A 25101-nucleotide genomic window follows, 5' to 3' on the forward strand; every position below is an offset into this window, starting at 1 on the left:
TTTTAATTCGAGAATTTATAAAGAAGAAACATTATTGCTTTCTATTTATTTATAATCAAATTTATTTTATTAAGATAAATTAAGTGACGAGACCACTTATAAAAGTTAATAGAAAATTTTTAAGAATAACGAAATATGATTACATACAAAAAAACGGAATCAATTGGAATAGCTTGGAAATTCTGAAAATGTTCTTAATAAGGTAATCGAGTCACGTGGCAATGACACTACTAGTAATTACAAATGCCTATCCCGTAGATTTTCATGCAGAATGAATACAAAAATCTTTGAAGCATGTTAGATGTATTCTTTCTTTTTTTTTTATATTCAACGTAACTCCAATGTAACGCTTGTTGTTAATTCTACAGAAAAATTTCTTTCACATTGATATAATTAACTTTTAGAAATTCGAAAGATTTTTAAAAAATTCTTTTTATTTGTTTATTTTTTATCAAAATTTATATTTATTTATAATATAACAAAATTATTTATAATATAATATATACATAAATATCGTATTTATTTTTAGATTCATCAATTTGTAAATAATCAATTTAGTCGAAAAAGCAAAAAAAAAAAAATCAAAAAAATCGTTGAAGTTGATATGGCGAGGAGCTTAACTCCGGTAACCTAGCTTTATGATGTCGAATAATACTCATACAGCTAGATAACCAAAGAAAATGTCCGCGCCAAGATCTTCTTGTTGTCTTAAATAAAAAAAAAAAAAAAAAAAAATAATTTCGATAAAAATTGATCATCTAAATCAATGAAATCGTCGGGAATTGAAAACCTGCTCTGCGCCATTTAGCAATATCGGATCTTTCTTGATGAACTGCAAATATATCGGTGGGCATGGATCAATCGTTAACGCCTTTTATACGAGAATGTCTCTTGATCGAGAGTCACTATTTCCTGGTGCAGATAATGACATGCACGTGTCGATGGTGTCCCCACTCTGTAACAGAAAAGACGGAGAAATCGGAAACCGCTTTACAACAATCGTCTCTTTGTCGCGTAACCACGAATTGATTGATACGCGCACAGCTTTGAAAAGTGAAACACAACCGTTGACATTTCGGAGTGAAAGTTAGTCGGTGAGACGGGCCTTCGGGATAGCCAGAGGCTACGAGTGTATATCTGAAAATTCTTCTCTCGTTACCAGGCCAAAGTCATTCTAAAAAGTACGATATATGAAAAATAAAAAAATCGAACGCAGAGAAAACGGTGGGATAATCTTACGGTTGACAATTTTTGATCAAAGTGTGTTATGTCGCACGAAGTAAAATATAAATTTATAACACGATGAAACGAGGCGATACGATTTTGCTGAATCGTACTCTCGCGCAAGACATTATGTCGTTACGTCATAATTACTTTGACTCAAAGACGTATCTTGCGATATCATTCAGTTTCCTAGTTGCCATTTTCGTCCAACTGATTCGCGATTTTAATAAAAATTACGACTTGAAACCGCGAGTACGTGTCCAAAGATAAATTTCAGATTCTGAAAATGTCACGTTTAAATCGCGTAAAATGTAACCAGTGTTTTGCTCAAATTGATTAAATAGCTACTAAAATACGTGCAACAATCAAAACAGCTTCGGATATTAATAAAATTTCGGACAGCTTATCGCACGGATTAAATTTTATTCGAGTCGAGTTAATATCTTTTAAAATAGAGAAATTTATTTAAACTTTCTGGTTATATAGTAAAGATTGTAATATCCGATGCTTTTACTTCGGTCAATCCGTTAGTAGACCACTACGATGTTTCGTAAGAACTTCCATTTGGAGAAAGTTATGATCTCACGCTGCAGTGCACGCGTGGCTGGGTTCTATTTTATCAAGTTGTTCAACTGCTTTCCGTGCTTCTTCCAATTTCTTTATCTGCTTAATTTTTCAATATTCGATATTATTAAATACGCGTATGATGATCTTGACCAGAAATGTTATAAAATTTTTCAAGAAGCTGCAAAATATGGAAACCGGACACACATTTGGCGAGAAATTTTATATTTAAATAACACGTTTATCGAATCTGATATGCGGTAAAATACGTCAGTTTTAGGAACGAACGTTATCGAATTTCGCAAGAGATAACTTAAGAGATTGTTACGCGAGTTTTATCTTTTTCGTTCGTTGATCCGCGTAATTCTTGCGAATATAAAAATAAGATTTAACAACCGAATCTCTAACGATGAATATATTTAAAATTGGATAATGATTATCTCATTTAGGAGAAACGATCCATGAATTTCTCCTTACACGTGTAAGGAGAATGAAAGTAAAAAAAATCCTATATATGTAAGAGAGGAGTGAAAGATCAAAACAAGAAAAAAAAAGAAAAAAAAAACAGAGAAAAAAATAAAAGAAACCGTGGCACACACTCACCTGCGAAACTGCCGGTTTATTTTTGGCCCGCTCTCATATCGGGACGTAACAGGAAGGCTGACCAGAAAGATTTAGCCTCGATTCAACAATAATCCCCGACTTTCTAAAACTTAATTTTCTTTATTTTTTTTTTTTTTTTTTTTTTTTTTTTTTTTTTTTTTCCCCTCTCCATTGAAAGCTGGACATAGCGACTCTGAGATCTCTAGCCTAGTTCATTATTAGAGAATCTAGCTTATCCAAGTTGCGAAGTCCATCGTCACGTACCTATAGCAAATACGAGTGAGTACCTATCTTTCATGATAAGCCGGCCTTCGATTCTTTCCATTTGTTTGTCACGGTTGGTACAGCTGAACTATATTATTATTATCGTGCATTCTCTCCCATGAAAAGCGATAAAAAAGAAAGAGAGAGAGAGAGAGAGAGAAAAAAAAGAACTTTTGCGAAATACGAGAGGAAAAAAAAAAATGATCATATAATTCCGTTCCAAAGATCGAAAGAGCGCGGATAATTTGATAATAGCGCAGATTTCTAATAAAAAAAAATCGGCAATAGTTGGCGGAGACGAAAAGGCTATTTTAGGCATCGTGTTCCAAGGCTAGTCGGTTTAACGGTCTAATTAACAGTTTACGATTTAATTAACAGTCCCGTGTCCAGCCGAGCCATTACAGGGTCTTTGCACGATACGCCTTATTGACCGTACGTTTTATCGAGAACTTTTCTGCTGCTGCGTTCCTTGCGCGTTGCGATCGTTGCGCAACGATCAGGGAGATCTCCGTGGTTCTCGTGACACGCGCTTCTTCCAAATCACCAACCAACTTACCCCTCCAATGGAAAATCGCGAGACGTTAATAAAATAATACGTTGAATCTGTACCTTAGTGGTAAAATTTGTTCCCTAACGAGACAGGCTTTCAATGCGACTTCCAATCGTTTACGCAAACACAGCTGTACGAGTACTCGAGATAGCCGGGGCTAATGTCGCTTCACTTATAGTCATTATCACTTCAAGTGTGGTTATCGAGCTTGATTTAATTTTCCTGACCGCGCTGAAAACAGATCGAAAGGCGCGAAAAAGAAGACTGGCCCCCTCTCCTCCTCCCCTCCTCCCCTCCCCCCTCCACGGTTTCGCGAGTCTTTTTTCTTTTCTTTTCTTTTTTTTTCCCCATCATTTCTTGAAATATCTTCACCGTCCTTCCTTTTTCTCATCTTTGTCACAGCATCACGAAAATTAGTTCCCCCTTTATTTGCGTTCGTAGGTGTTATCGCTTCTTTCAACCAGCAAGTTTCGGTCATCTGGAAAGCAAATTAATTGGTTGATTGCTCGAGAGAATGTATTTATTCTGAAGAAATTTGAAAATATGAATTTTAAATGTTCAAGATTTCAAAAATTCGAAAATTTAAATCAAAGAAAAAGAAAAAAAAATGTAAACATTACGATTATATTCAAGCAACAAACGTAACGAATATATAGCGCGATATTAATTGAATTCGAATTATCGATGAAGTAAGCAAAAAAAAAAAAAAAAATAGAATCTAAACAATAGAATATAAACAAAAAGTGAGATTTTCATATAAATGTTTAAACGATGGAAGGAAACGATTACGGTAAAGCGGTATTTGTCTCATTATTTACCTTACAAACAAAACGCTTTAACTTGCAAATTAATTTATGATCGCGAAATGCGTAGAATGTTTTTAATATAATGTACGATTTTTTACCAGGAGAAAAAAGAAAAAAAACAGCCAAGAAAAGAATTTTAATTTTCAATCTGATAAACCGATATGTACGAACTATTGGCTAACTTATCGGCCACGACGACGACAATTTGGACCGGTTAATCGGTGTCATTCTCGAACGGAGGATTCACGGCTCGATACCATACACGCGGTGCAGTCAAACACAGGTATGCATATGTGCGTTTTATTTCTCAGTCGCTCGCTCTACCGTGCAAATCTTGAATGCATTCGCCGGCACGTTGAAGATCGTTCGCGATACAGGCTTCCGCAATGCTATATCGCTACCGCGCCGCCGATCTCCTGCGTCGAAGCTGTGACGCAGAAAAGACAATTTTTTGCTCTTTAGTGAGAAAAATTGAAACAAGTTCATGGAAATAAACTTTGGAGTTGTGTTTATTTGAGAATTGAGCAATTTTTTTGTCCTTCTTTTTTTCTCGAAATAAAAAAAGAAAACGACTAACTCAGGCCAAAACTTTTATCGTATATATTTTAAATATTTGAAAATAAATATTTGAATACTGTAATTACGTTGCGATAAATTATTGTTGTTCTCGAAACTAACATTTAAAACTATCATTTCATTTAAAAAAATGAAAACGAACGTGAGCGTAAATTGATCGATCATTGAGAAAAATCTTATTTCGTTCGAACACGAAGTTAAAAATCATCGTTAACTATTGAATTACTAATAAATAAAAAAATGTGAAAACGAATCTCATTTCAATTGGAAGCAGTAGACGTTACTATTGATTGTAATTTTCTAATATTATTTGATCGTAGGAAATTTGAGAAGAAAAGATTTGATATTAGAAGCGTCGGGGAATATTTTGGTATGGAGGAACAGAACGAGCAAAAGCGTTCGAACGACTATCATTTTTCCATGGTAGTCAGATACAACCTGTTGCTAAGAGGCCTGAGGAAATTCGCACGCGAAACGGTGCGAATCGGCAAGTAGTAGACCCGACTCAGACAAGCGCAAAGAACTGAGCAAGAAAAAACATTGGGCGTGAATGTGGAATCGAGAAGATTTTTCGATTTCGAGTTGCAATATCTCGAGGAAAAGAAAAAAAAAAAAAAAAAGAGGAAAGAGGAATCACAATACCGTTCGAGCCGAGAAAGATGACGATTGAAGAAAGAAATGAATAAGCTGACTAGACAAGAATGCAAACGCGGCAACATTTGCCTCGACCTTGTCAGTCACGTTTACCGAGAATCAACAGAATTTTATTTATTTTATTTCAAACCAATGAATCCTATAATAGTTAAACGTACATATTCGTAAGTTAGAGAAATTGTTATCTTTACGAATAATCTTTCCTTTCTTTATCAATTTATCGATTTAATTTTAATTTAATTTTTATCATTAACTTGTGATATATATTACAAACAGATCGTATAGAAAAGATGGTTCGATCGAATAATATTTGGATCAATGGCGCGAGAATGTGTTTTTCTATGGAAAAGAGAGAAGAGGCATACCTGTTGTTCGAGTCGAGGACACGGGCCGAACCGATACGTGAATTTTAAGTCCGCTACTGCTTGCTCCGTCTTACCAAGGGCACATAGACTCGTATCGAAAGAAGAGGAAAGAGAGGAGTCACACCTGGCGCGGTACAAGATGAGATCACTACCGCACTCACTGATCAACTGGCCCCGCGCCCCACGTCTGGGGCCGCACGCACCTTTCGCGTTACCCCTTCCCCCTCGAACTCCGGAACCTGGAGCTCCTTGGCCCCCTCGGGGCCCCTTCGGCCCTCTTCCACCCTCCAGTCCCCTCCATATCCTCTTTACCTCTTCAGCTTCGTTTCGAATGCCCATTGGTCCGTTCAAATCGACATCGTGACGTCACCGAACCGAACTGCCGACATATATACGAGAGGAACGAGTCTCTCTCTTTTCTTCTTTCCTCTCCTCTCCCCTCTCTTACTTTCTACACCGCTCCATTCCGTTCCTTGCCGTGCTGTTCCCCTTCGTGGATCCACTCTTTTCTCTCGTATCTTCTCTCCCCTATGCTCTTCACTTGGTCTTCTTTCCCCGACTACCTGTCCTCCTACCTATGTCCGTTTTCTATCGTTCTCTTCTTCTCTGTCCCTCCCTCTCTCTTCCCTTCTTTGGTCGGTCTTCTCGTTTGGCCGGCTCTCTTGGAGCATTACCGCGGCATCCCTGTCCTTCTACCTGGTTGATTCGTTCTTTATCGCGTTGCCTCGTCTACCTTTTCCTCACGCCGGCATCTCGTTCTCCTTGTTCTCGAACGCTCTTCTGGCTCTTGCTGCGAGTTCGCGATCTTTCCACACGACGTCTCGTATATTCCCCTTTTGTTTCTTCCGTTTTATAACCGTTGACCCGTAAACTTTTCTTTTTATATTCTCTCCTTAACGATCTCCGCAGATTTTTCAAAGATAAAGTTTTGTTCGGGATTACATCGCTCTCTTCTTTTTCTCCTTCTTTTCTCCTTCTCCTCCTTCTTCTTCTTCTTTTCCTTCTTCTTCTTCTTCTTCTTCTTCTTTCCTGTCCAATAAGAAGCCAGTTCCAATTTCTATTTTCACTTCTTCTTTTCTAACGTGAAAAGCTTTCTTTTCCCGTTAACAATGGCTGTCGGTTACCTATACGGCGCGTTGGTGACTTGCAATGTTCGTAGGCAGCGCAGATCCGTTAAGTCGAATCGTGGTTCCTTTCCTCCTGGTCGGTCGCGGCTGTACCGGTCGCCAGCCAACGAGATTGTCCGCAAGAGGTTTGCCGCGGTGGTTGCCGCCACCGCCACAGCCACCGCCATCGCCACCGCCACCGCCAACGTCGTCGCCACAACGAAGCGAGAGTAGCCCGCCAGGTATATGGGGAGACAGAAAAAGGAAAAAAGGACGCATTCCAACGACTATAGTCGGTCCATAACGATTCCCATACGTTGAGAGTGCGCAACGAACAACCAATGACCCCTCTACCGATCTCTCGCGCCTCCTCCTTTTCCCTCCTTCTCAGCCTTCTTTTTCTCTTCCCTTTCACATCCTCTCCTTCTCCGTTTCTCATCTTCCTCCTGTTCTCTCTTCTGCGTTTTGCACGATTCCACGTGTCTCGTCTCGTCTTGTCCCTCTTTTTCTTTCTTCTGTCTTCTTTTTCTCCTCTCTTCTCTTCTCTTCGCTTCTCTCCTCTCTCGCCGATCGTTTCGCTCGCGTACCTGTCTACGTACGTTTACCTATACATACGTGCGCGTCGCGTACACCTCGCGCGATCGAGGTGAAGGCTCGGCCTCGTATGTACCTCTACGTAGCCGGTCTGTCCTCTCGTTTTTCGAAGAATTCACGACGTCACCACAATGATCGCCGACGAGTCGAATATTTCTCGAATACCCAAACTACCTTCTTCTTCTTCTTCTTCTTCTTCTTCTTCTTCTTCTTCTTCTTCTTCTTCTTCTTCTTCTTCTTCTCGCCCCTTCTCGAATATCCTCGTCGGGCTTCTCGGCTTTGCACCTCTCTTTGGCAACCGAACGAATCCAATCTTTCCTATATACCGACTTAACTTCCATGGATACACCTTGACTCTGATTCTAATTTTAATTACAGATATATGGGAGAAGAAGTCGATTCCATTTTCTTCATTGCGTATTCACCTGGGAAGATTACTCGATGATCCTTGTCGAATCTATTAGCGACGGGACACGAAAATTCGTGGGGAAGAATAATCTCTCTGGTAGACCTTGCGTGGGAATTTCATGCGTGCCTCGACGAGCTACCACTTTTTCTCGATTCCTCGTCGAATTTCGTAATAAGACATTATTCTTTTACTTCGAATGCATACATGCGAATACATGCATGCGCGCACGCATACGAATATGTTTGATTATTAAACTTGACTTGTTCTCATCTGTCGAATTCCTTCTTTCCCGAATGAATGAAAACGGATTAGCAAGCAATCCGTTTTCCAAGGATGTATGATATAGTTGCTTCGTTGCCTGATAATTGAACCGTGTTCTACGACAGAAAAATTACGATTTAAAACGTCCACTCGTCGCCGTCCGCATGCCTTGCTAACTAATTAGCGGTACGTGACACGAAATGTAAAATTGTATATTTTCAAATTCGAGTTTAAATTGCGCATTAAGCGTGGCGTGCCACGAAAACGATGGCTAATTCCAGCCATAGCTCGACACGTGTTATTCGAAATCAATTTTTTTTTTCTTTTTTCCTTTTTTTTTAAACGCGACTGTTCAAGTTTATATCAAGCAATAGTTGAAAACTATTATCTTTAAAGAAATAGTTAATTCGAGAGAGAAAAATTTCTCTTTTAACTTATTTTCTCTTCGATGAAACGCTTTTTATGTTCAAACGCATTTATGCACCCTAAAGATACGCCTCTTTGAACGACGTAGAATCGGTTCCGCTGTCTGAAAGTACGTCCTGGGAAGTTCCTCGACTACACGTGTCATCCATTTTCAGTTTGTGGGAAAGGCAGCGCCGTGACGGAAGGCATGTGCACGAACAAGTGATGTACAATTTCGCAATTTCAAATGGTTTGATTCGTTTAACAATCTTCGAAATATTTCGAAAAGATTAATATTTCCCGATTCTCAAAAAATGATTCAGTTGTATCTCGTCAAAATGGTTGGTTGCGCATATTAAAAAAACCGGATCTTTATACTCGCGGGTGTGGTTTCTTAATTTACGTCCCGACTTCTCCGTTCAACAAGACCGAACGACGTTTTTAAGTCGTCGGTGATTCAAAACGCGAATTAGGGAGGGGATAGTCTTTCTTTTTTCAAAAGTAAATTCGTTCCCTATTCCGTTAAAACATCAAGAAACAAAGAACCGGCGAACTTTCGGACCCCAACTTATTCTCGGAATGTTATTGCAACGTAAAGCCGTACGTGACGCTCACGTGAATGAAATTTTGCATGCGTATCGGTTTGCCCTGAGTGCCAGGACCTCGAAGGTCGAATTCGATATCGGTTTGTGCGACTGGTATTACAAATTTACTCGCAGAGGAATATACTTTTCCTTCCTTTTTTCTTTATCACTTGTCGCACGCGGTGCGATCAAGATCGGTGAAAAAAAATCGTCCGTCAACTTTGCTTCCATTGAATTGAAATATCTGAAAGAGCGGGAATAACAACGATAAGTGGCGCGATTTCGATTAAACGGGAAATCGAAATATAATTAATCAGCGATTCCTCGGCGAGGAATTTCCTCGCTTCTGATCCTGAACCTTAACCGTGGTCGGTCAAGGACGATTTTTATTGTTCGTTTCGAAGAAGGATCCTTCGAAAGGATCGGTACTGTTATATCCCTGTTCTGGTAACTCACCTGCGTCTGTCCAGGTACAAAGCTAATTCAGCCCTGCGTACAAGCGTTGGCGTCACGAGCTGACGCCCTTCGACTTCCGCCGGATGTACACCGTCCTTGCTCCGCACCGGCGTTCCTATCCTCCTTCTTCCATGCACCTGATTTTTTTTCCCACTTGAACCAATTATTTCGGATCGATCGATTTCAATCATACGATTATTCGAATAAAAACATATAGACAGGGTCTTTGAAAAGATATCTTTTTAAAAGGAGTAATCGCGCTTTCCCTGGGCGAAGAGAGATGTGTTACCATGTGCAAAAGTTTCTCGCGATGAAACATGAATTTCGAAAACAAAAGAGAGTCCACCGAAAATCGAGGTTCTCATTCGCATTCGTTACGATTACGCGGAACACTGGCGAGACGATTTAAAATGCGATGGTCACGCGCAACGAAAGCAATTTGAATAGCGCAGAGCCGTTAATCGATTAGGCCTACAGTTCACGAAATTCGTAGTTGGTAACAAAGAGAAAAAGAGAGAGATATCCTTTGCGTTTCGAAATGTCTTCAACATTTGATTCACTTTCGATTAACCGATTCGTTTCCATTTTGTTGTAAAACGGCACGCAAAAAAGAAAAGAAAAAAAGAAGGAAAGAGAAAAAAAGAAATGTAAAAAAACCATCGATCGAAGACCAAGAATGAAAGCGTTTTTCCTTGATTGGACATGACAAGATTTGTTCAACGGAAGCCGCCGTAAAACTTGGACCGTTGGCACGAAAGACGGCCGTTACCGGGAGAAGACTATAGAAATCGGTTCGCACCTGCCTGGCCCGGTAAAAAGAAAAACCTACCCAGAACCCCCGTGAGCCCCGAGGTCTAAAGTAAGTTTATGGATGTCTCGCCCCTTATTCGTGACCGTCCCGGCACAGGTTTCGAGTATGAGAGATTTCCAACGCTCCCGCGTTTTCTTATAGGGATTTGCTGCTACAGCTTTCCTCCGTGCCGATTTCCTTCACAAATATTTCGTACATTCTCTCTCCTTGCGTATGTGTTCGTTGCCCAATACCATCTCGCGTACTGTGCACGAAGTTTTTTACGAAGCCTTATCCGAGCTTGCGCATCACGGCGAAAATGTACCATGTTGAAGTATCGAATTGTTGATTTCAAAAATTATTCCTTCCTTTACGGAACGGTGTTCGAAATTTCCGTGTTGCAGTTGTACAACGATTGGAAAATCCTATCTTCCTCCTATTTTTGAAGGATCGTTCCATTTGTACGTTTTTTTCTTTACACAAAAGTTGAAGAAACTTCTTGAACTCAACCTTTTTCCCTCCAATTAACAGCTTCCCGCCCCGGTAAACTTTTGACACTCTCACACCGTAAACATGTGTGGAAATGTATCCTCGATGCGATCGACAAGCCTTTTAAACCTGTTTTCGTTGCGGAGGATACGAAAAAAGAGATCGCGGAACAGAACAGAATAAACGTGTTGATAGTTTCACGAGAGAATTTAGTCTAACGTTTTCTAACCGATACCGTTTCACATTTCCATACGATTAGGAATCTGAAAGGCTAATCCGCCAGGTTAACAGCTTCATTCTGTTTAAAGTTTTAAGTTAACGATCTTCGAAAAACAACTGTTGTACCCGATCGGATTCTACGATACGATTCAGTTGATGTTTTCATACACAAGAAACGGAAAAGGAGAAGAGATATTCTGTATTACAACTGTTATATATTTGACCGAAAAAAAAAAAAATGAATTTTACTCGTCGAAAATGAATTATCGAAGTGGATTAAAAAGGTATACGTTGTCGAGAAATTTTCAATATTGCCGGTCTGTAAGTGTTGAAGGATCTCCGAACGACAAGATAGGTTAAGACACGTTTTGCAAGAATTATAATTTTTTCGCGTGTTAATTTGTTCGCACTTTTTCAGGATGTTGACGAAAAGAAATTTTCGAAGAGACTTGGAGAGCCTTTCGTTGTTATAATCCGAATTGAAAAAAAGAGCGAATGGAAAATAGAGAATACAGAGAATTGTAATTATCCGGTTCGTAAATCCCGATACGTTTGAAGAAAAATCGGAGATCGAGATTCCGAGTAGGAGGAGAGTTGACGAAAAAGTTTCGAGAGTAAAGAGAAGCTTCTGCCGAGAGAATGACTCGAGGCAGAACACCGATGATGTCATCGGTCGGCGGATACTCGCGCCTACGCTTTTCTCTCTACCAGTTTCACTGGCAGGGATACCGCGTGTGCTCGTTCTTGGAGCCACTCTACACGAAGACCCAACCTCCACTACCGATTCCCCTTTTCGCTTCTCTTCTTAGCTGTACCTTTCGCCTCTCCTCTATCCACTGGCTCGAGGTCTCTCTACACTTCGTATCGTACGAGGACGAGGGGAGCGATATAACGTGCCGAGGACATGCTCGATTCTACCTTCATGCCAGTCTACATTGCCGGTATATACCGGTTATGCAGATGGAGCTTGGTCTGGACCCCCTCGGCAAACCCTCCAACAGAAAATCTCATCTTATTCTTCTTCATCATCATCATCTTCTTCTTCTTCTTCTTCTGTTCTTCTTCTTCTTTCCCCCTCTTCTCCTCATCATCATCGTCAATTATCATTATCATCGTCGTTATCATCATAGTCATCCTCATCCTTCGTTGTCATCCACTTCTTCTTTCCCTCTCCTCGCATCTTTCCTCCTCGTTCTCCTCCGTTTGTTCCCTCCTTGTTTCCCCACATATACGTTGTATGCCATCGTTGTACTTTCCGTCTCTATCCCACGACGAGCAATGTTGCTTTGCCTTTACACACGATCATCCGGATATACCTACGCTCGTTCGTCCCTTTTTCTCCATTTTTCTGCCCGCCCTTCGCTGTTTCGCTCCGTCTGAACTTCTTCGCAGCCGTTAAAACAGTTAAGGTGCTATGGTATGAACGAAGATTGTGCACAGCTTTCTCGAAGTTATTTACAGACGGATTTTTTCCCTCGAACAGGTATTTCGCCTCGATAGCCGGTAAGCCAACTCCGAAGTTGAAAATAAAGAATTCCAATCGATCGATCCGTCCCGTCCAGGATCAACGTGATTAAGGAATTACTCGGTTATTAATCGATCGTAATTTTTCTCTTGTCAATGCTCTTTTCCTTCTTTTTTTTTTTTTTTTTTTTTCTTTTCTTTTCTTATCGCGTACGTTTGAATTATTATTTTTCATCGATGTTTCAACAATTTTAACGAGGCGAATAATAAGCAGCAGAAAGAGTTATTTCGTTGCCACTATTTTCAGGTGTGATAGATCCTTTTTGGGGAACACAATAGCTTCGTTGATCGCAAATCAACTCCGCAGTTGAAAGAACTGCGATTAAATCGCCGCCATCTACGAACACCCGTACCTCGTTGCGGTACCTCGTTAAAATCGACACGACTGTTCTCTTCTTTCGAATCTATTACTTTTCAAATATTCCTTCGAAAGAAATCGTAATTGGACGATGGATCAGTAGAAGAAACGTCTATAATTGTTAAAAAGTACATTTCTAAACTCGTTATATCGTATCGTGTTGAAAATTTCGTGTCGATTCGAAAAAAATCGTATAATCATAATATGGAAAATATGTTTTCTTAACACATATTAATGAGATAAAAATTTTGTCGCGATAAGCACTTCCTTTAACAAACTGGGACGGGATTATGGCACGTTATAATGTCACGAAGATCGTAATTATTCGATGTAATAGGTCCCTTTTAAGTAGAATGCGGATAATTCATTGCCTTCGATTTGACCGACGCAAAAGTCAAGCTGAATTATCACGACAACGTTACCAGTCCTCCATTTCGTAACCTCTCAAATGACTAAGAGCATTTACATCGATAACAATATCTATGAGAACTTTCAAGTATATATAATCACGCGTTTTCACAATTCGAGTTTTTTTCTTTTTCATTTTTCATTTTGCGCACGTCTATCGCGAATTAAATTATCGCGAAAAATATTTTAGACGATACTTGAACGTCGATCGTTGAACGTACGGAGAATCGAGCGGAGAATCGAGGAAAAACCGGTTGAAAAATAAGAAAAGAAGATTTCGATAAAGAGGAGAGAGAATTAAAAAATTAAAAACTGATGCCTCGCATGTATAGTGAAGTTTATTTGTTGATATTAAGAACGTGAGTTATTGTGCAAATAATTGCCGCGGCTGTCTACACTTGTCACGGTTGCTTACAAAGTAAGGCGTGCTGTTCGCGACGATTACGTCTTTGCAAACAAGAGGAAAGAAAGAGGATAACGATGCACCTTTTCACCGAAATTCGAAGAAAACTTTGAATAGCTAGTAGCGTGTATCTCCCGCCGCAAAACAAAGTTACGTCATCAGCTAAGCTAAAAAATTTTTCTCCGATTATATAGTTTAGATTATTTTATATTATATATACTTGTCCTTTCTCTCTCTCTCTCTCTTGGTTTTTTATTCTCGCTTATTTTAAATCGGTAAAAGTCACGCGTTTATTTGCCAAAAAACGTGGAAATCACATAATATTCCATGGACAATGCGAAGGTTTTCGAATGCGCGAAACGTTCGTGGAATAAATTTAGGTGGTACTCGAGCGGAAAGCTGATCCACCGGACACAACGAGTTGCGAAACTTCTTCACGAGTACCGTCATGAAGCTTTACCCGAGATCGGTACCGGTTCACCGTTTTTAAACGAAAATGAGATATTAAATCGGAGAAAACGACGATCGTACGCGAAAGTAAGTTGGAGGATATGATTGGCGCGAGGGCAAGCCTGGGAATACGTAGAATACGTGCAATATAATTATACGTGTATTGCGAAAATACTTTGCCGGATAATAGAGCGCGTACGATCCCTGGCAAACGTTCGTAGAGAATGGTGAATCATTTATGCGGAACGGGGTCCAACATACGGGAAGATTGCGCATGCATCGGTTATGTATCTTCTTAGAGGAACTATCGTCGTATTGTCAATGGTTGGCCTCACAGTTTTGCGAGCATTTTTATCAGCTTGTTGTCCGTATAAAGGAAATAATGGAACGCTTGCAATTGCCTTGGATTGCAACAGAATCAAAAGATAGATTCGTGATAATATATATATATATATATATATATATATATATATATATATATATATACAGGCGACTCTTGTCTGCCATACTTGCCTAATCGAATCGTTCAAATGCATAAATTGCATTGGCGCGTAAATAGATCACGATTCGTTCCTCGAGAATGGATCAAGGAATGAAACGGATACCGGTTCGTTTTTCTTTTTTTAATTCGTTACAACCGGTGGACATGGAAAATTAAGGAGCAACAGGTACTTGAGGGAACGTCAAAAAAACGGTGCTCGACTCGATTACAAATCTCACGGCGAAGATGTCCGAAGATAGCGAAAGAATATTCGAGCACCCCAATGGGGCCCATTAGGATCCAAAGGTAGTTGGGCCAGTCCTCTATCTGACTGTCCTTCTTTCTCTCTTATTCTCGATGAATCCATGGTAGAGGAGGCGGGGGATGGTTGGCCGGTCAAGCCACATTCCGTTGGCCAACCGGCTCCTTGGAACCCTTCCTCCCCCTCTTTAGTAGACGGTTCTCTATATACAAGCTCTCGCCTTCTTATGCACCACTACGATATGTGCCCACAAGACCGCCAATATTATTTCGACTAGACAGCGGTCGACTCGACGCAACCTTGTCAGAGAGCAATGCATAGGTATCTGCTTTCACAGAGTGAAACGTTACTGGGAAGAAAACCTCAAAGGTCGAGTTTAACGCGCATACTGCATGTTTGCTCACACCGCTTCTCAGAAACTTCTTTTGTTATCCTCAAAAAAACACAAGTAACGTGACGTTCCTCATTTTTACCTATTCAATTCGATTCGATTTGTTCGTGTCATGATTTTTCTCGCCTCGATTGCTTAATTTTCTCATTCTATGCCTATTAGTCATTCGTGTTGTAATAATATATATATATATTTTTACGCGATATTATCATATCGTATAATATTTTAAATTTTATCTTCTATCTTCCTTTCTCTTTAAAATCCGATTTCGTGATTCGAAAAGAATCGAAAAAGATACGATGAAATTATTCCTGTTCAATTTCTTTTCCCGTTTAAAAAATATTTATCTTCGATTCGAATTACCAATATATTCGGTGTTAACCTCGATCGTTTTAACGAATAAATAATCGAATCGGGCATCGTCTATCTATCCCGGAACCGTGAAAGTATAAATATTTCGAGCGAACAATGTCGCTGTACGATCGTGGGGTCGAGGTCCCGAGGAACGTTCGAGAGAACTCGCCCACGTAGGGTGTTGTAAAAGTTTGGTACGAATCTGCCCTCCGCCAACCACCTTCGCCGCTATCATACTCCAACTATTTCCCCTCTTCTTCCATCACTCCTCCTTAACTTCTCTTTCATCTCCTTTACTCGCTCTCCCTCTCGCCGTCGTTTGCTCTCACCACCTGCGATCTCTGCCTTCTCGTTCCTCTGTTCATTGACTTTTTATCTCGCTTTTACCACCAGGATCTCTTCGTCCTCTTCGTGGCCGCGCTCAAATACGCGAAACGACGGAAACGTTCGATCGTTCCATACCCGCTCGTCGCAATGCATCGCGTCGCGTCGCATAGCGTCGCACAGCATCGACGAGGCCCGAGAATATAATACGGATACCTTGGCGTGGAAGGTGGTTGGTCGGCTAAGATGTTTAAGGGGGAGACTCTCCCGAGAGCGGTGATCCTCCGCTGAGAGAGACCGCAGAAGCGAGGAATGAGTTGAGGAGGTGAGGAAGGGGGCTCATGCGCAGAGGGTGTCGACGGTGGACTCAAGAGGCAAGGGGGCTTTCTCGGACCCCGAGGGCCTCTGGACAAGTCAGCAAGAAGAACGGCAGGGATGCAAGCGGGGAAGAGAGAAGGATGAGAAGTGACCGGATGGCCTTGGTCCCAAGACTTGGTTAGTTACTGTGCGGCCGACTATAACTGGTCGAGAACTTCGTAACACACAGGGCGGTATCTTCGACTTCGACCGCTTTTTAAAACAACCGCGATACCATGTAACGTATTACAGATACAAAACTAACCCCCTAAACATGGATCATCACCGTGCAAAACAATCGTCATCTTCACTGAAAATGGATGGATAGTGTGTCTCTTTCTGTACATTATATTTAGAATGACGCACAATAATCACAGTCTTTCCTTACTTCCTTTTTCTTCTTCGTTTCAAACATGACCGTGTATCATTATTCCGGTAATTTCCTCTGTTTTGCAACACTTTTCTTAGGAATACGAAATTACTCGTTAACGTGATAAAATAATAATGTTTCGATTATTTTTTTTTTTAAATCTTGATCTTTTTCTCGTTGATTTCTCGTTGCAGGATATAAATATATATAATCGTGGGATATTTTTAAATTAGATCGGAACAGGAACAAAAATATAAAGAATAATTATGACTCATTCATTAAATTATGAACAATTTAATTGCGTTGAATGAGACGAGATGTAAATATAATGAAATTGTTCTTCGTCGCTTTCTATCTTCGTCTAATGCAAAATTAAATTACTTATAACTTAATAATTTTTGATTCTCAGAATTGATATCCCACGAATAACGTAATAATCTTGATTATCTTCGTATAAAAGATGTTATTGGAGACTTGACTCGCAAACTTATAGGAGGTTTCTGTCTGAAGTGAAAATGAATGGCCTGGTTATTTAGTCAGCATTGCTCGTTATTGCTCAACAGGGGCGACTTATGGAGCCATATAAGAAAGTATATCTGTTACTCGCAAGAAACTATATGCTAGCGCTTCACTAAGCTTGTATAGATTCATGGAGTTAATAATTATCCTTCATGAGTTTGCAAAACTTATTACTTATTACTTAAAGTACATGTACAACGCATAAAATATCAAAGATGTATGATCTTTTCCAAATATCTCTTCATCTGAAATTCACGAATAAAAGAATGTAATGTTATGTATAATAACAATATGTATAAATAATAAAAAATAAAAAGAGCAAGTGAATTTTCATTAACTGGCAGTAAATTTTATTTTTTTATTTTCGAAAGCTATAAGAATTAAATTCTTATATGAAAATTCGCCATGAAATCCGAGGCCCTCGTTACGACATGTTCGAATTCTAAATAAGATAAAACACCATCGCCATCAATGTCGCTTTCCTCCAAAATTTTTCGACATACAGTAGCCACTTCATCTGTATTCAAACCATCTTGAACCAATTGTCGACAGGTACATTCTAAATCGCTCATCCCCAATACTCCATCCTCGTCAAAATCTATTCACACAAAAAATTATAAAATGTCATTAAGATTCAAAAATAAATTAAAATAATTGATGAGCAATAATCAAATCAAGTTCAATTGAAACTCATTTGAAAACCAACATATGATTACATTGAATTACAACATGTAATTATAATTCATTATAAGTATTCGCGAGAAAATCGATAAATACTACTTCTACAAATACTAGCAAGTAATTCTCTCATATAATACGAATATCGTGTCTAGATATAGTATATATTTCTGATTCAATAGCTATAAATATGAATTCTTACGATTGGTCCTATTGTTTGATTTAAATTGCGGTTCGTACCATAAATCTTAAAGGCATAAAAGACTTTCAAATCCCGTGGTGCCTGCTCCGAAAAAACTGACATCATATCAAGGAATTCCTCAAAACAAATTCCTTCGTTTGATTCATCGTGTGTTGATTGGCTCGAATTTTTGCAATTCGTAAATACTTCTGAAATTCGTTGTCTAAACGGATTTTCCTACAACATTATGAATTTTTATTCATCGTATGTCATGGTGGGAAATTCAAACTGAAAACAGATTCAACATTGTATAAGTGTGAAAAGATTAATCTAAGCACCTTTAATTCTGGTATGCGTGTTAAACAAGATAGTGGTATACGAAGTGTCGATGCTTGTTGAGGTGTCATGGATCGTGGAACTGTCCCAGGATTTCCCATATCCCGAAACCGTTTAAATATTCTAGAAATATATATGGATGTAAGAATAGATCGATAATTGTATATATTATATGTATACATATATACCTTAAGATTTCTTTACGAGTAAAGAAGGTGCAATCTTGATAATCTTCTAGTTGTTCTTCGGTAAATGTAGCTATTTTATTTCCCATTTTAATTAATAATAATAATGATATATAGATAATTTTTTTTTATCTGCGTATTATATCAATGTTTCATTTACCGGTTAAAGCTTACAACTGAATTTTCGCACTTCTAACGTTCAATGCGAAATCTAATAATAAGGGTGTGTCTCGGCACTCCCAGTTTTAAGAACCTTTTAGTCAGAAAGTTGAGGAAAAAACTTAATTAACAATATGCATTTACTTTTTTTAATTAATGTTATGTCGATTTTCTTCTTGCAAAATACGTTTACGATTATAATTACATATGTAATAAAAATGAAATACAAAATAATAGGGAGTTAAGGTTTTTATAAAAGAATATATGTAATGTAATATGAATAAAGTTAGTAATATTTAAATGTAATGATCTTCGTAATTTTCTTTACAATCAAGCAAATGATTAAGACACTCATTAAATTCATCTTCTTCCAAACCAGAGTCTGTAAATACATGAAATTTCTTTATACTCTTTATTCTACTTAACTGATTATATAAAGACTCATACATTGCACTAAGATTATTTCCACTATGTAAACCAGCCATAACAGGAACAGATTGTACATCTAAAATAAAAATTGATGAAAATTTATAAATTAAATGTAATATAAAAAAGATTTTATATGATTTATATGATTTACATACCTGTTCCTACTAATAATCTCCAAGGACAATCAATAATATCTCCAGTTTCAGTAATATTATTATTAAAAATCTTTGGATACGGAAATCTTATGTTCAATGGTAATGAAATATTTGATAAATATGTTGCTGATGCATGACTATTACACGATAAATAAAGCATCATCATTTCATGTACAGTAGAACATCTATATGCTGGTTTTGATATTTGTTTCATCGCATAAGAAATAGGTCGTTTTAATCTTTCTTCAGGAATTCCTCGTAATACTATGCTTTGCATATTTTTATCCATTGATATATCACAATTTGGTGTTAAACTTGTCCACAAATTTCCTTCAAAATTATCAAGTACATCGATTAAATCTGTTTTTGCACTCATTGGGAATGGTAAAGTTAAACTTGTTGCGACTGCTTTTCTACCCATTTTGTTAAGATCTGCGCATAAATCGGATAAAACCACGTTTGGATATTCTTTTCGTCTATATCTAATAGTTAATGTATCCAAAGCAGTTGCTAAAAGTACACTGCTATGATATTTTAGTTCAGAATTATATGTTAAATAGTTAAATATTCGTGGATCTCCAATTTTTGGCCAAACAGTTTGTGCACAACAGAGTGGACTAAATAATGAAGCATGTTCTCCTAAATGTTGCCAACATAAAGCTGTATTAAGTATCTTAATCATGTTAGATGTGGAAGGTTCAGATTTTTTACTGTCCATACATGGAAATGACATTATACTTTTTCCATATTCATCTCTTAAATACTGTATACATGATGTCCCAATTCCAGCAAAACCATCCACAGAATCTAAAATTACCTGTAATTTCAAAATATTTTAGAATAATATATTATAAATTATCTACATAAGTACAAATGATTACTTACCTGAAAACCTTGCATTAAATCACATTCTTCTACATATGCTCTTATTCTTTCTGAAAAATCATCTGAAAATTGTTCCGTATTCCATAAATTACTTCCATAAGTAAAAACATTAAATGGATGCATTGTGTCATTGTGTCTATATTGTTTAATGACATTCACTGTTCTAGGATGAAATCTAGGTACTAGATAATCTACCCATGAATTAATATTATTTTCTAAATTAAATGATGTTGATACTGAATCTGAGGTTGTAGATGGTTCATCTAAACTTTTAATAAACTGAGGTTTATCAATTGTTTCTTCTTTCAAGATCTCCACTTTTTCATCATCCCATAAGGATTGTTGAACTTCTTTTGATTGAGTATCATACAAAGAGCCTTCTTCTTTTAAATATCCAAATGCTCCTTTCAAATCTATAAGAAGTAATCTGGGAGTATAAGTAACTTGTTTCTGAAAAAAATTATAATTCAATTAGAAAAAAATTATATTATATTATTTTATATTATGTTTTTAAAATATATTTCTATATATTTATACTTTCAAATTTTCACCCTCTCTATACAATACATCATTATTTATTTCTGATGGGTTATCAGGATCATAAGAGAAATTAGTTTCCTAAAAATATTTAAATAAAGATTAAAAATTATTATACATTATATTTTATAATCTTATAATTTTATGATTAATATATTATTTGAAAATACCTGTATATTCCACCAATGAGCACCAATAAAATTGGAATAATGGCCTAATTGAATAGTTAATATTTCTCGAGATGTCATTTTATATTATGTATGTTGCAATCTAAATTTTTATATGATTAATTGAAAATATACACGAAATACACGTGTATAATATTACGAATTTATTATTTCATACAATTTATACATAAATATATATATTATTAACAAAATATTATAATTTCTTAGATTATAAAATGTATTAAATTCAAAATAAGTTAATTCAGTTTCACTAAAAATTATTAAGTACGTTTCTGTTGTCTAAAAGATGTCTAAATTTGCTTCCATATTTATTACTAATATGTATTTATATTTCATGGTAAAATATATTATATATAATGTTATAATGATATATGATAAATACATAACATTTTCCAAAGGATTTAAAATAATACATACTTAAATTCTTAAATATATGCTGCGTCATGCAAAATCGTGTTATACCGAACAAAGAATTATAAAAAATAAGGTTAAGTTTCAAAAACTGTATTGTATATTTAAATCAAAATTTAATGAGAAAAATTTATTTTTTGAAACAAAATGATTTTTTTCTGAATAAATAATAAATTAATCTGATAATCGTAATATGGTAAGTAAATTAATGTGATAAAGTTGAAATGGTAGATAGTGTTATTTAGAATATAAAAAATATTATATGTGATAAAATGAAAATACAAAATATAAAAATATAAATTTAAATTTAAAATATAATATATAGATAATTCATATTCATATATTATAAATTTTAATAATTTTGATAATTTTATAAATATACGTAAATATTCTAAAATTTAGATTTTTATTTATTTTTATTTTATTTAATTCATCATCAAATGTTAAAATGTTTCTATAATAAATTTTTAAATTGTGTAAAAAAAATTTATAAAAAAATATGATAAATTTATATAATTCAAATTGGATTAGAAATTGGGTTAAAAGACAGATTGATAATAAATATAATCATTTATATTTTTATATTTATATTTATATTAAAAAAAATTAACTAATAAAATCAATATTGATACACATATATATTATAATGTTAAATGTTATGGAAAAAAAATAATTTAGATAAATTATCAAAATTACTTAGTACATAATAATAATATATAATTATTAATTTTAATTTTATAATTTAATATATATTTTTATAATATTATATTATATAACATATATATATATATATATTATTATATTATTCCTAATAATATCTTATTCTAAATCTTAGATATATTTAAGAATTTTGACCCAAATTTTGTTTTATTGCTGACATTTCTTTATAAGACATAGGTTGCAACATTAAACCTGGAACAGATGGATTAAGTTCTAAATCTCTTAATTCATTCACTTTAACTTTTAAATTACTTCTTAATTTATTAATTTCTATGTCACATTCTTTTTGATCTGTAATATGAAAAAAAAATATATAATTAATTTTTATTCACTTTCTATTGTAAAAGAAAAATAATAAATAAAAATACCTTTAATAAGTAATTCTTCTGCAATTTTGGATGGCATTTTAAGTAATAATGGTCCAATAGTTAACCAAATTTTCTCGCAATTCTCTTTCTGCAATGCCCTCATTCCAACTCTATCATTATTTCTTCTTTTATCCAAAGCAATTATTTCTTGTCGATCAGTAAGAATCTCACCTGCTTTTTCTTCCACTTCTTGTATATGTTTTAAAGCTTTCTGCTGATCAAATTTCATCTACAACAAAAATTATAATTAATTATTTATATATTATAAATATTATTGTATTATATGATAAAATGTTTCTGTAAATATTTTTATAATTAATTAATAATGTTATAATTCTTAAACTGAATGGTAATAAAAGAAAAAAACATTTAAAAAACAATAAAAAATCAAAATTACATTCTATTCAGTCTTAGAAATATTATGAAATATTAATCATTTATGTATTATTTTAAGATAAAGCAATACGTAATGCTTTCTCTCTTCTAACTTCCCTATCAAGTAACTTTTCTCTATCTTTCTTCTTCAAACATTTTTGCTTAAATGTTCTAAAATCACTAACTGCTGCAGGATCTTTAGGTTTAAAATGAGTCACTCTATATTCTTTTTCATTACATTGTCCTAATCCTTTTCTATCAGATTTTAAACAAGTTTTAATAGGATATTTTATTCCTTTTCCTGTAGGGCCAAGACCACCTTGTTCATCCCATCCACAATTTAATAATATCTTATAACCTTTATTTTGTTTTGATATCCCATACATTGTATTTTTTAATTTTGGTTTACTATTGAAAATATGAAGTGTAGATGTTTCATGTTTCTTCCAAGTTGTTTGGTAAAAATTAGTCTTGCAAATTTTACAATAAAATCCTTCATTGAATTTTTCCTCTATATTATCATTATCTTTGTGTACATTGTCTTTATAATTTTTCAAAAGTCCTACAGATTCAGATTTTATCTGTAATAAAGTGTCTGCATTTTTTTCTGAATCATTTTCTGAATCTCTTTCTTGTAATGTTTTGTTAGATATAGATTCTGATTTTTTCTTAAGCAATGCAACTATATTCAAATAATTTTTTTTTAATGCCAATTGTGCCGCAGTAAGACCAGATTTTTCTTTGGCTTTTTTATTGGCACCAAGGTTTAATAAAAATTCTATGATATCCAAATGACCACAATATGCAGCTGACATGAGAGGAGTCCATCCAAAATCATCAGTCAAATTAACATTTTCCCATGTTACATATTTTGATAAAAATTTTAAGTCTTTTTGTTCTACTGCTTTTAATATTGCATTAATTGTCACTTTTTCCTTAGTAAACTGATTCTTCTTTTTTTCATTCGACGAAAACGGTTTTGATATTGAATTGCGATTATTAAACGTTTTTAATTTATGTTTATGTTCAGATTGTAAAGTCGTATCACTTTGTTCGGATATAATTTCTTCATATGCCTTCTTTGCTTCATCTCCTTTGAAACGCAAGCAATGATCTTTCTTTTCAATAAATATTGTTGGAATAGTATCACAAGTTTCTCGAACGAACGTTTTCCATGTTATATCGATGTTATGAGTAAAAAAATTGTTTTGTTTTAACATTTCACATTAATGTTTAACTTTAATTTTTATATATTAAAATTAATATATAGTATTACACACTATTTATAAAGATATTATAAAATAAATTAATTTTTTTAATTAAACACCAATTACCTTCATAATCACTGTAAGCAAATAAGTAAATCAATAGTATTTTTATTATCAATTAATCTGTTTCATTAAAATTTCAAATTAATGAGACACAAAATAAATTTATCATTTAATACATTTCTTCTACGTTTTAGAGACTTTAAAGTTTTTTAACTTTTTCGATATTGTTTCTAACTTTATCGATTTAATAACATAGCACTACTATAAGAAATAACCAATAGAATGCTTCGATGTTCAATCTTTTTCCATATATATCGAAATATATAGAAACGAAAAACCTTTGTAAAATTTTCAGAACATTCCTATTTAATTTTCTTGTTACTGGAATTAATAATAATATTAATATCATGAACAAGGAATAAAATAAATTATTTAATGAAATATAAGATAAACATTTAATAGAATTTTATTTTTTATATTCTGAAATATCAATTTCGTAAAAAGACAGAATGTTTGGTACGCCATTTTTTAAATGTAAAAATTACATTTAATCATAAAAGTTAATATATTATATAATATATATAAATAGATTTTAAATATAATTTCTTTAATACATCTTTTGATAAATATCTCTATGCATTGTATGTATACTCTGTACATATTATATATATTGAATTGTAGTTATAAATTTTTTGATTATGAGTTGTTCATAATGAGTTGTATTCATGGTACAAATAAAATTATCTTTGTACTTTTAATTACAACTTAATGAAAATAATATCAATTTGTAAAATTTTTTCATAAAAATAGATTTAAATATGATACTATAATATTAAATTTATTTATATTGTACTTTTACAATTATAAATATTAGTGATATTGTATGTAATAAAAATAGAAAGTAAAAAATTTAAAATTTGATGAAAAGGAAACAATAAAATTAATCAAATATTGGGATCATGTTTTGAATACATAAATTTTATAATATAAATCTAATATAAGAAAAATAAATAATAAAAAAAAAAGGTTAAAAATTATGGAATCAATGCCATTTTTAGAGTGTCGTAAATAAAATTAATATAAATAAAAAAAACAAATCGTAA

At 34.9% G+C, this 25101-nt stretch overlaps 3 protein-coding genes, 2 long non-coding RNA genes and 1 other non-coding gene across 10 annotated transcripts; 1 reads left to right on the forward strand and 5 right to left on the reverse strand.

Annotated features, from left to right (window-relative positions):
- Positions 1-605: 605 nt before the first annotated feature.
- Mir9a (microRNA 9a) lies at positions 606-692 on the reverse strand. The gene has a single exon (NR_031529.1). It is a non-coding gene; the product is annotated as a microRNA 9a (primary transcript).
- Positions 693-708: 16 nt separating this feature from the next.
- On the reverse strand, positions 709-5767 carry LOC100577704. The gene is made up of 3 exons (XR_001704775.2): positions 5607-5767; positions 2392-3683; positions 709-955 (listed from the first exon to the last, which is right to left on the reverse strand). It is a non-coding gene; the product is annotated as an uncharacterized LOC100577704 (long non-coding RNA).
- On the forward strand, positions 2569-10032 carry LOC100577074. 4 transcript variants are annotated; one of them, XR_001704762.2, is made up of 5 exons: positions 2585-2670; positions 3647-4003; positions 4113-4294; positions 4908-5405; positions 5518-6012. It is a non-coding gene; the product is annotated as an uncharacterized LOC100577074 (long non-coding RNA). The 4 variants fall into 4 exon arrangements; XR_001704760.2 differs by lacking the exon at positions 2585-2670 and adding an exon at positions 7685-10032 and having other exon boundaries at positions 3673-4003; positions 5518-6954; XR_003306502.1 differs by lacking the exon at positions 3647-4003 and having other exon boundaries at positions 2569-2670.
- Positions 10033-17256: 7224 nt separating this feature from the next.
- Positions 17257-18936, reverse strand: LOC102655034 (calcium and integrin-binding family member 3). The gene is made up of 4 exons (XM_006571273.3): positions 18504-18936; positions 18318-18438; positions 18039-18216; positions 17257-17718 (listed from the first exon to the last, which is right to left on the reverse strand). Exons 1-4 carry the CDS (start codon positions 18587-18589, stop codon positions 17501-17503), a joined length of 603 nt encoding a protein of 200 aa, XP_006571336.1. The 5' UTR covers positions 18590-18936; the 3' UTR covers positions 17257-17500.
- Positions 18932-21395, reverse strand: LOC551622 (protein misato). 2 transcript variants are annotated; one of them, XM_006571276.3, is made up of 6 exons: positions 21271-21395; positions 20836-20935; positions 20666-20746; positions 20129-20578; positions 19244-20060; positions 18932-19164 (listed from the first exon to the last, which is right to left on the reverse strand). In XM_006571276.3, exons 2-6 carry the CDS (start codon positions 20911-20913, stop codon positions 18956-18958), a joined length of 1635 nt encoding a protein of 544 aa, XP_006571339.2. In that variant the 5' UTR covers positions 20914-20935; positions 21271-21395; the 3' UTR covers positions 18932-18955. The 2 variants fall into 2 exon arrangements, with proteins under 2 accessions (XP_006571339.2, XP_006571338.2); XM_006571275.3 differs by having other exon boundaries at positions 20836-21308.
- A 661-nt stretch (positions 21396-22056) lies between these two features.
- LOC726034 (G patch domain and ankyrin repeat-containing protein 1 homolog) lies at positions 22057-24001 on the reverse strand. The gene is made up of 3 exons (XM_001120239.5): positions 22814-24001; positions 22353-22581; positions 22057-22275 (listed from the first exon to the last, which is right to left on the reverse strand). Exons 1-3 carry the CDS (start codon positions 23945-23947, stop codon positions 22106-22108), a joined length of 1533 nt encoding a protein of 510 aa, XP_001120239.3. The 5' UTR covers positions 23948-24001; the 3' UTR covers positions 22057-22105.
- Positions 24002-25101: the final 1100 nt, after the last annotated feature.

Source organism: Apis mellifera, linkage group LG1, assembly GCF_003254395.2.
Source record: "Apis mellifera strain DH4 linkage group LG1, Amel_HAv3.1, whole genome shotgun sequence".
NCBI lineage: Eukaryota > Metazoa > Arthropoda > Insecta > Hymenoptera > Apidae > Apis > Apis mellifera.

What these genes read in the sequence shown, in the direction of transcription:
- LOC726034 (XM_001120239.5), bottom strand. Translation starts at nt 23,947, where the DNA reads ATGTTAAAACAAAACAATTTTTTTACTCATAACATCGATATAACATGG. An exon ending in GAGAGAAAGCATTACGTATT is followed by an intron (nt 22,582 to 22,813) that starts GCTTTATCTTAA and finishes TTTTTGTTGTAG; the next exon opens with ATGAAATTTGATCAGCAGAA. An exon ending in AGAAGAATTACTTATTAAAG is followed by an intron (nt 22,276 to 22,352) that starts GTATTTTTATTT and finishes TTCATATTACAG; the next exon opens with ATCAAAAAGAATGTGACATA.
- LOC551622 (XM_006571276.3), bottom strand. Translation starts at nt 20,913, where the DNA reads ATGACATCTCGAGAAATATTAACTATTCAATTAGGCCATTATTCCAAT. An exon ending in GAGAGGGTGAAAATTTGAAA is followed by an intron (nt 20,579 to 20,665) that starts GTATAAATATAT and finishes AATTTTTTTCAG; the next exon opens with AAACAAGTTACTTATACTCC. An exon ending in GAGATTATTAGTAGGAACAG is followed by an intron (nt 19,165 to 19,243) that starts GTATGTAAATCA and finishes TTTTTATTTTAG; the next exon opens with ATGTACAATCTGTTCCTGTT.
- LOC102655034 (XM_006571273.3), bottom strand. Translation starts at nt 18,589, where the DNA reads ATGGGAAATAAAATAGCTACATTTACCGAAGAACAACTAGAAGATTAT. An exon ending in ACTCGTAAAGAAATCTTAAG is followed by an intron (nt 18,439 to 18,503) that starts GTATATATGTAT and finishes ATATATTTCTAG; the next exon opens with AATATTTAAACGGTTTCGGG. An exon ending in CACGCATACCAGAATTAAAG is followed by an intron (nt 18,217 to 18,317) that starts GTGCTTAGATTA and finishes ATAATGTTGTAG; the next exon opens with GAAAATCCGTTTAGACAACG.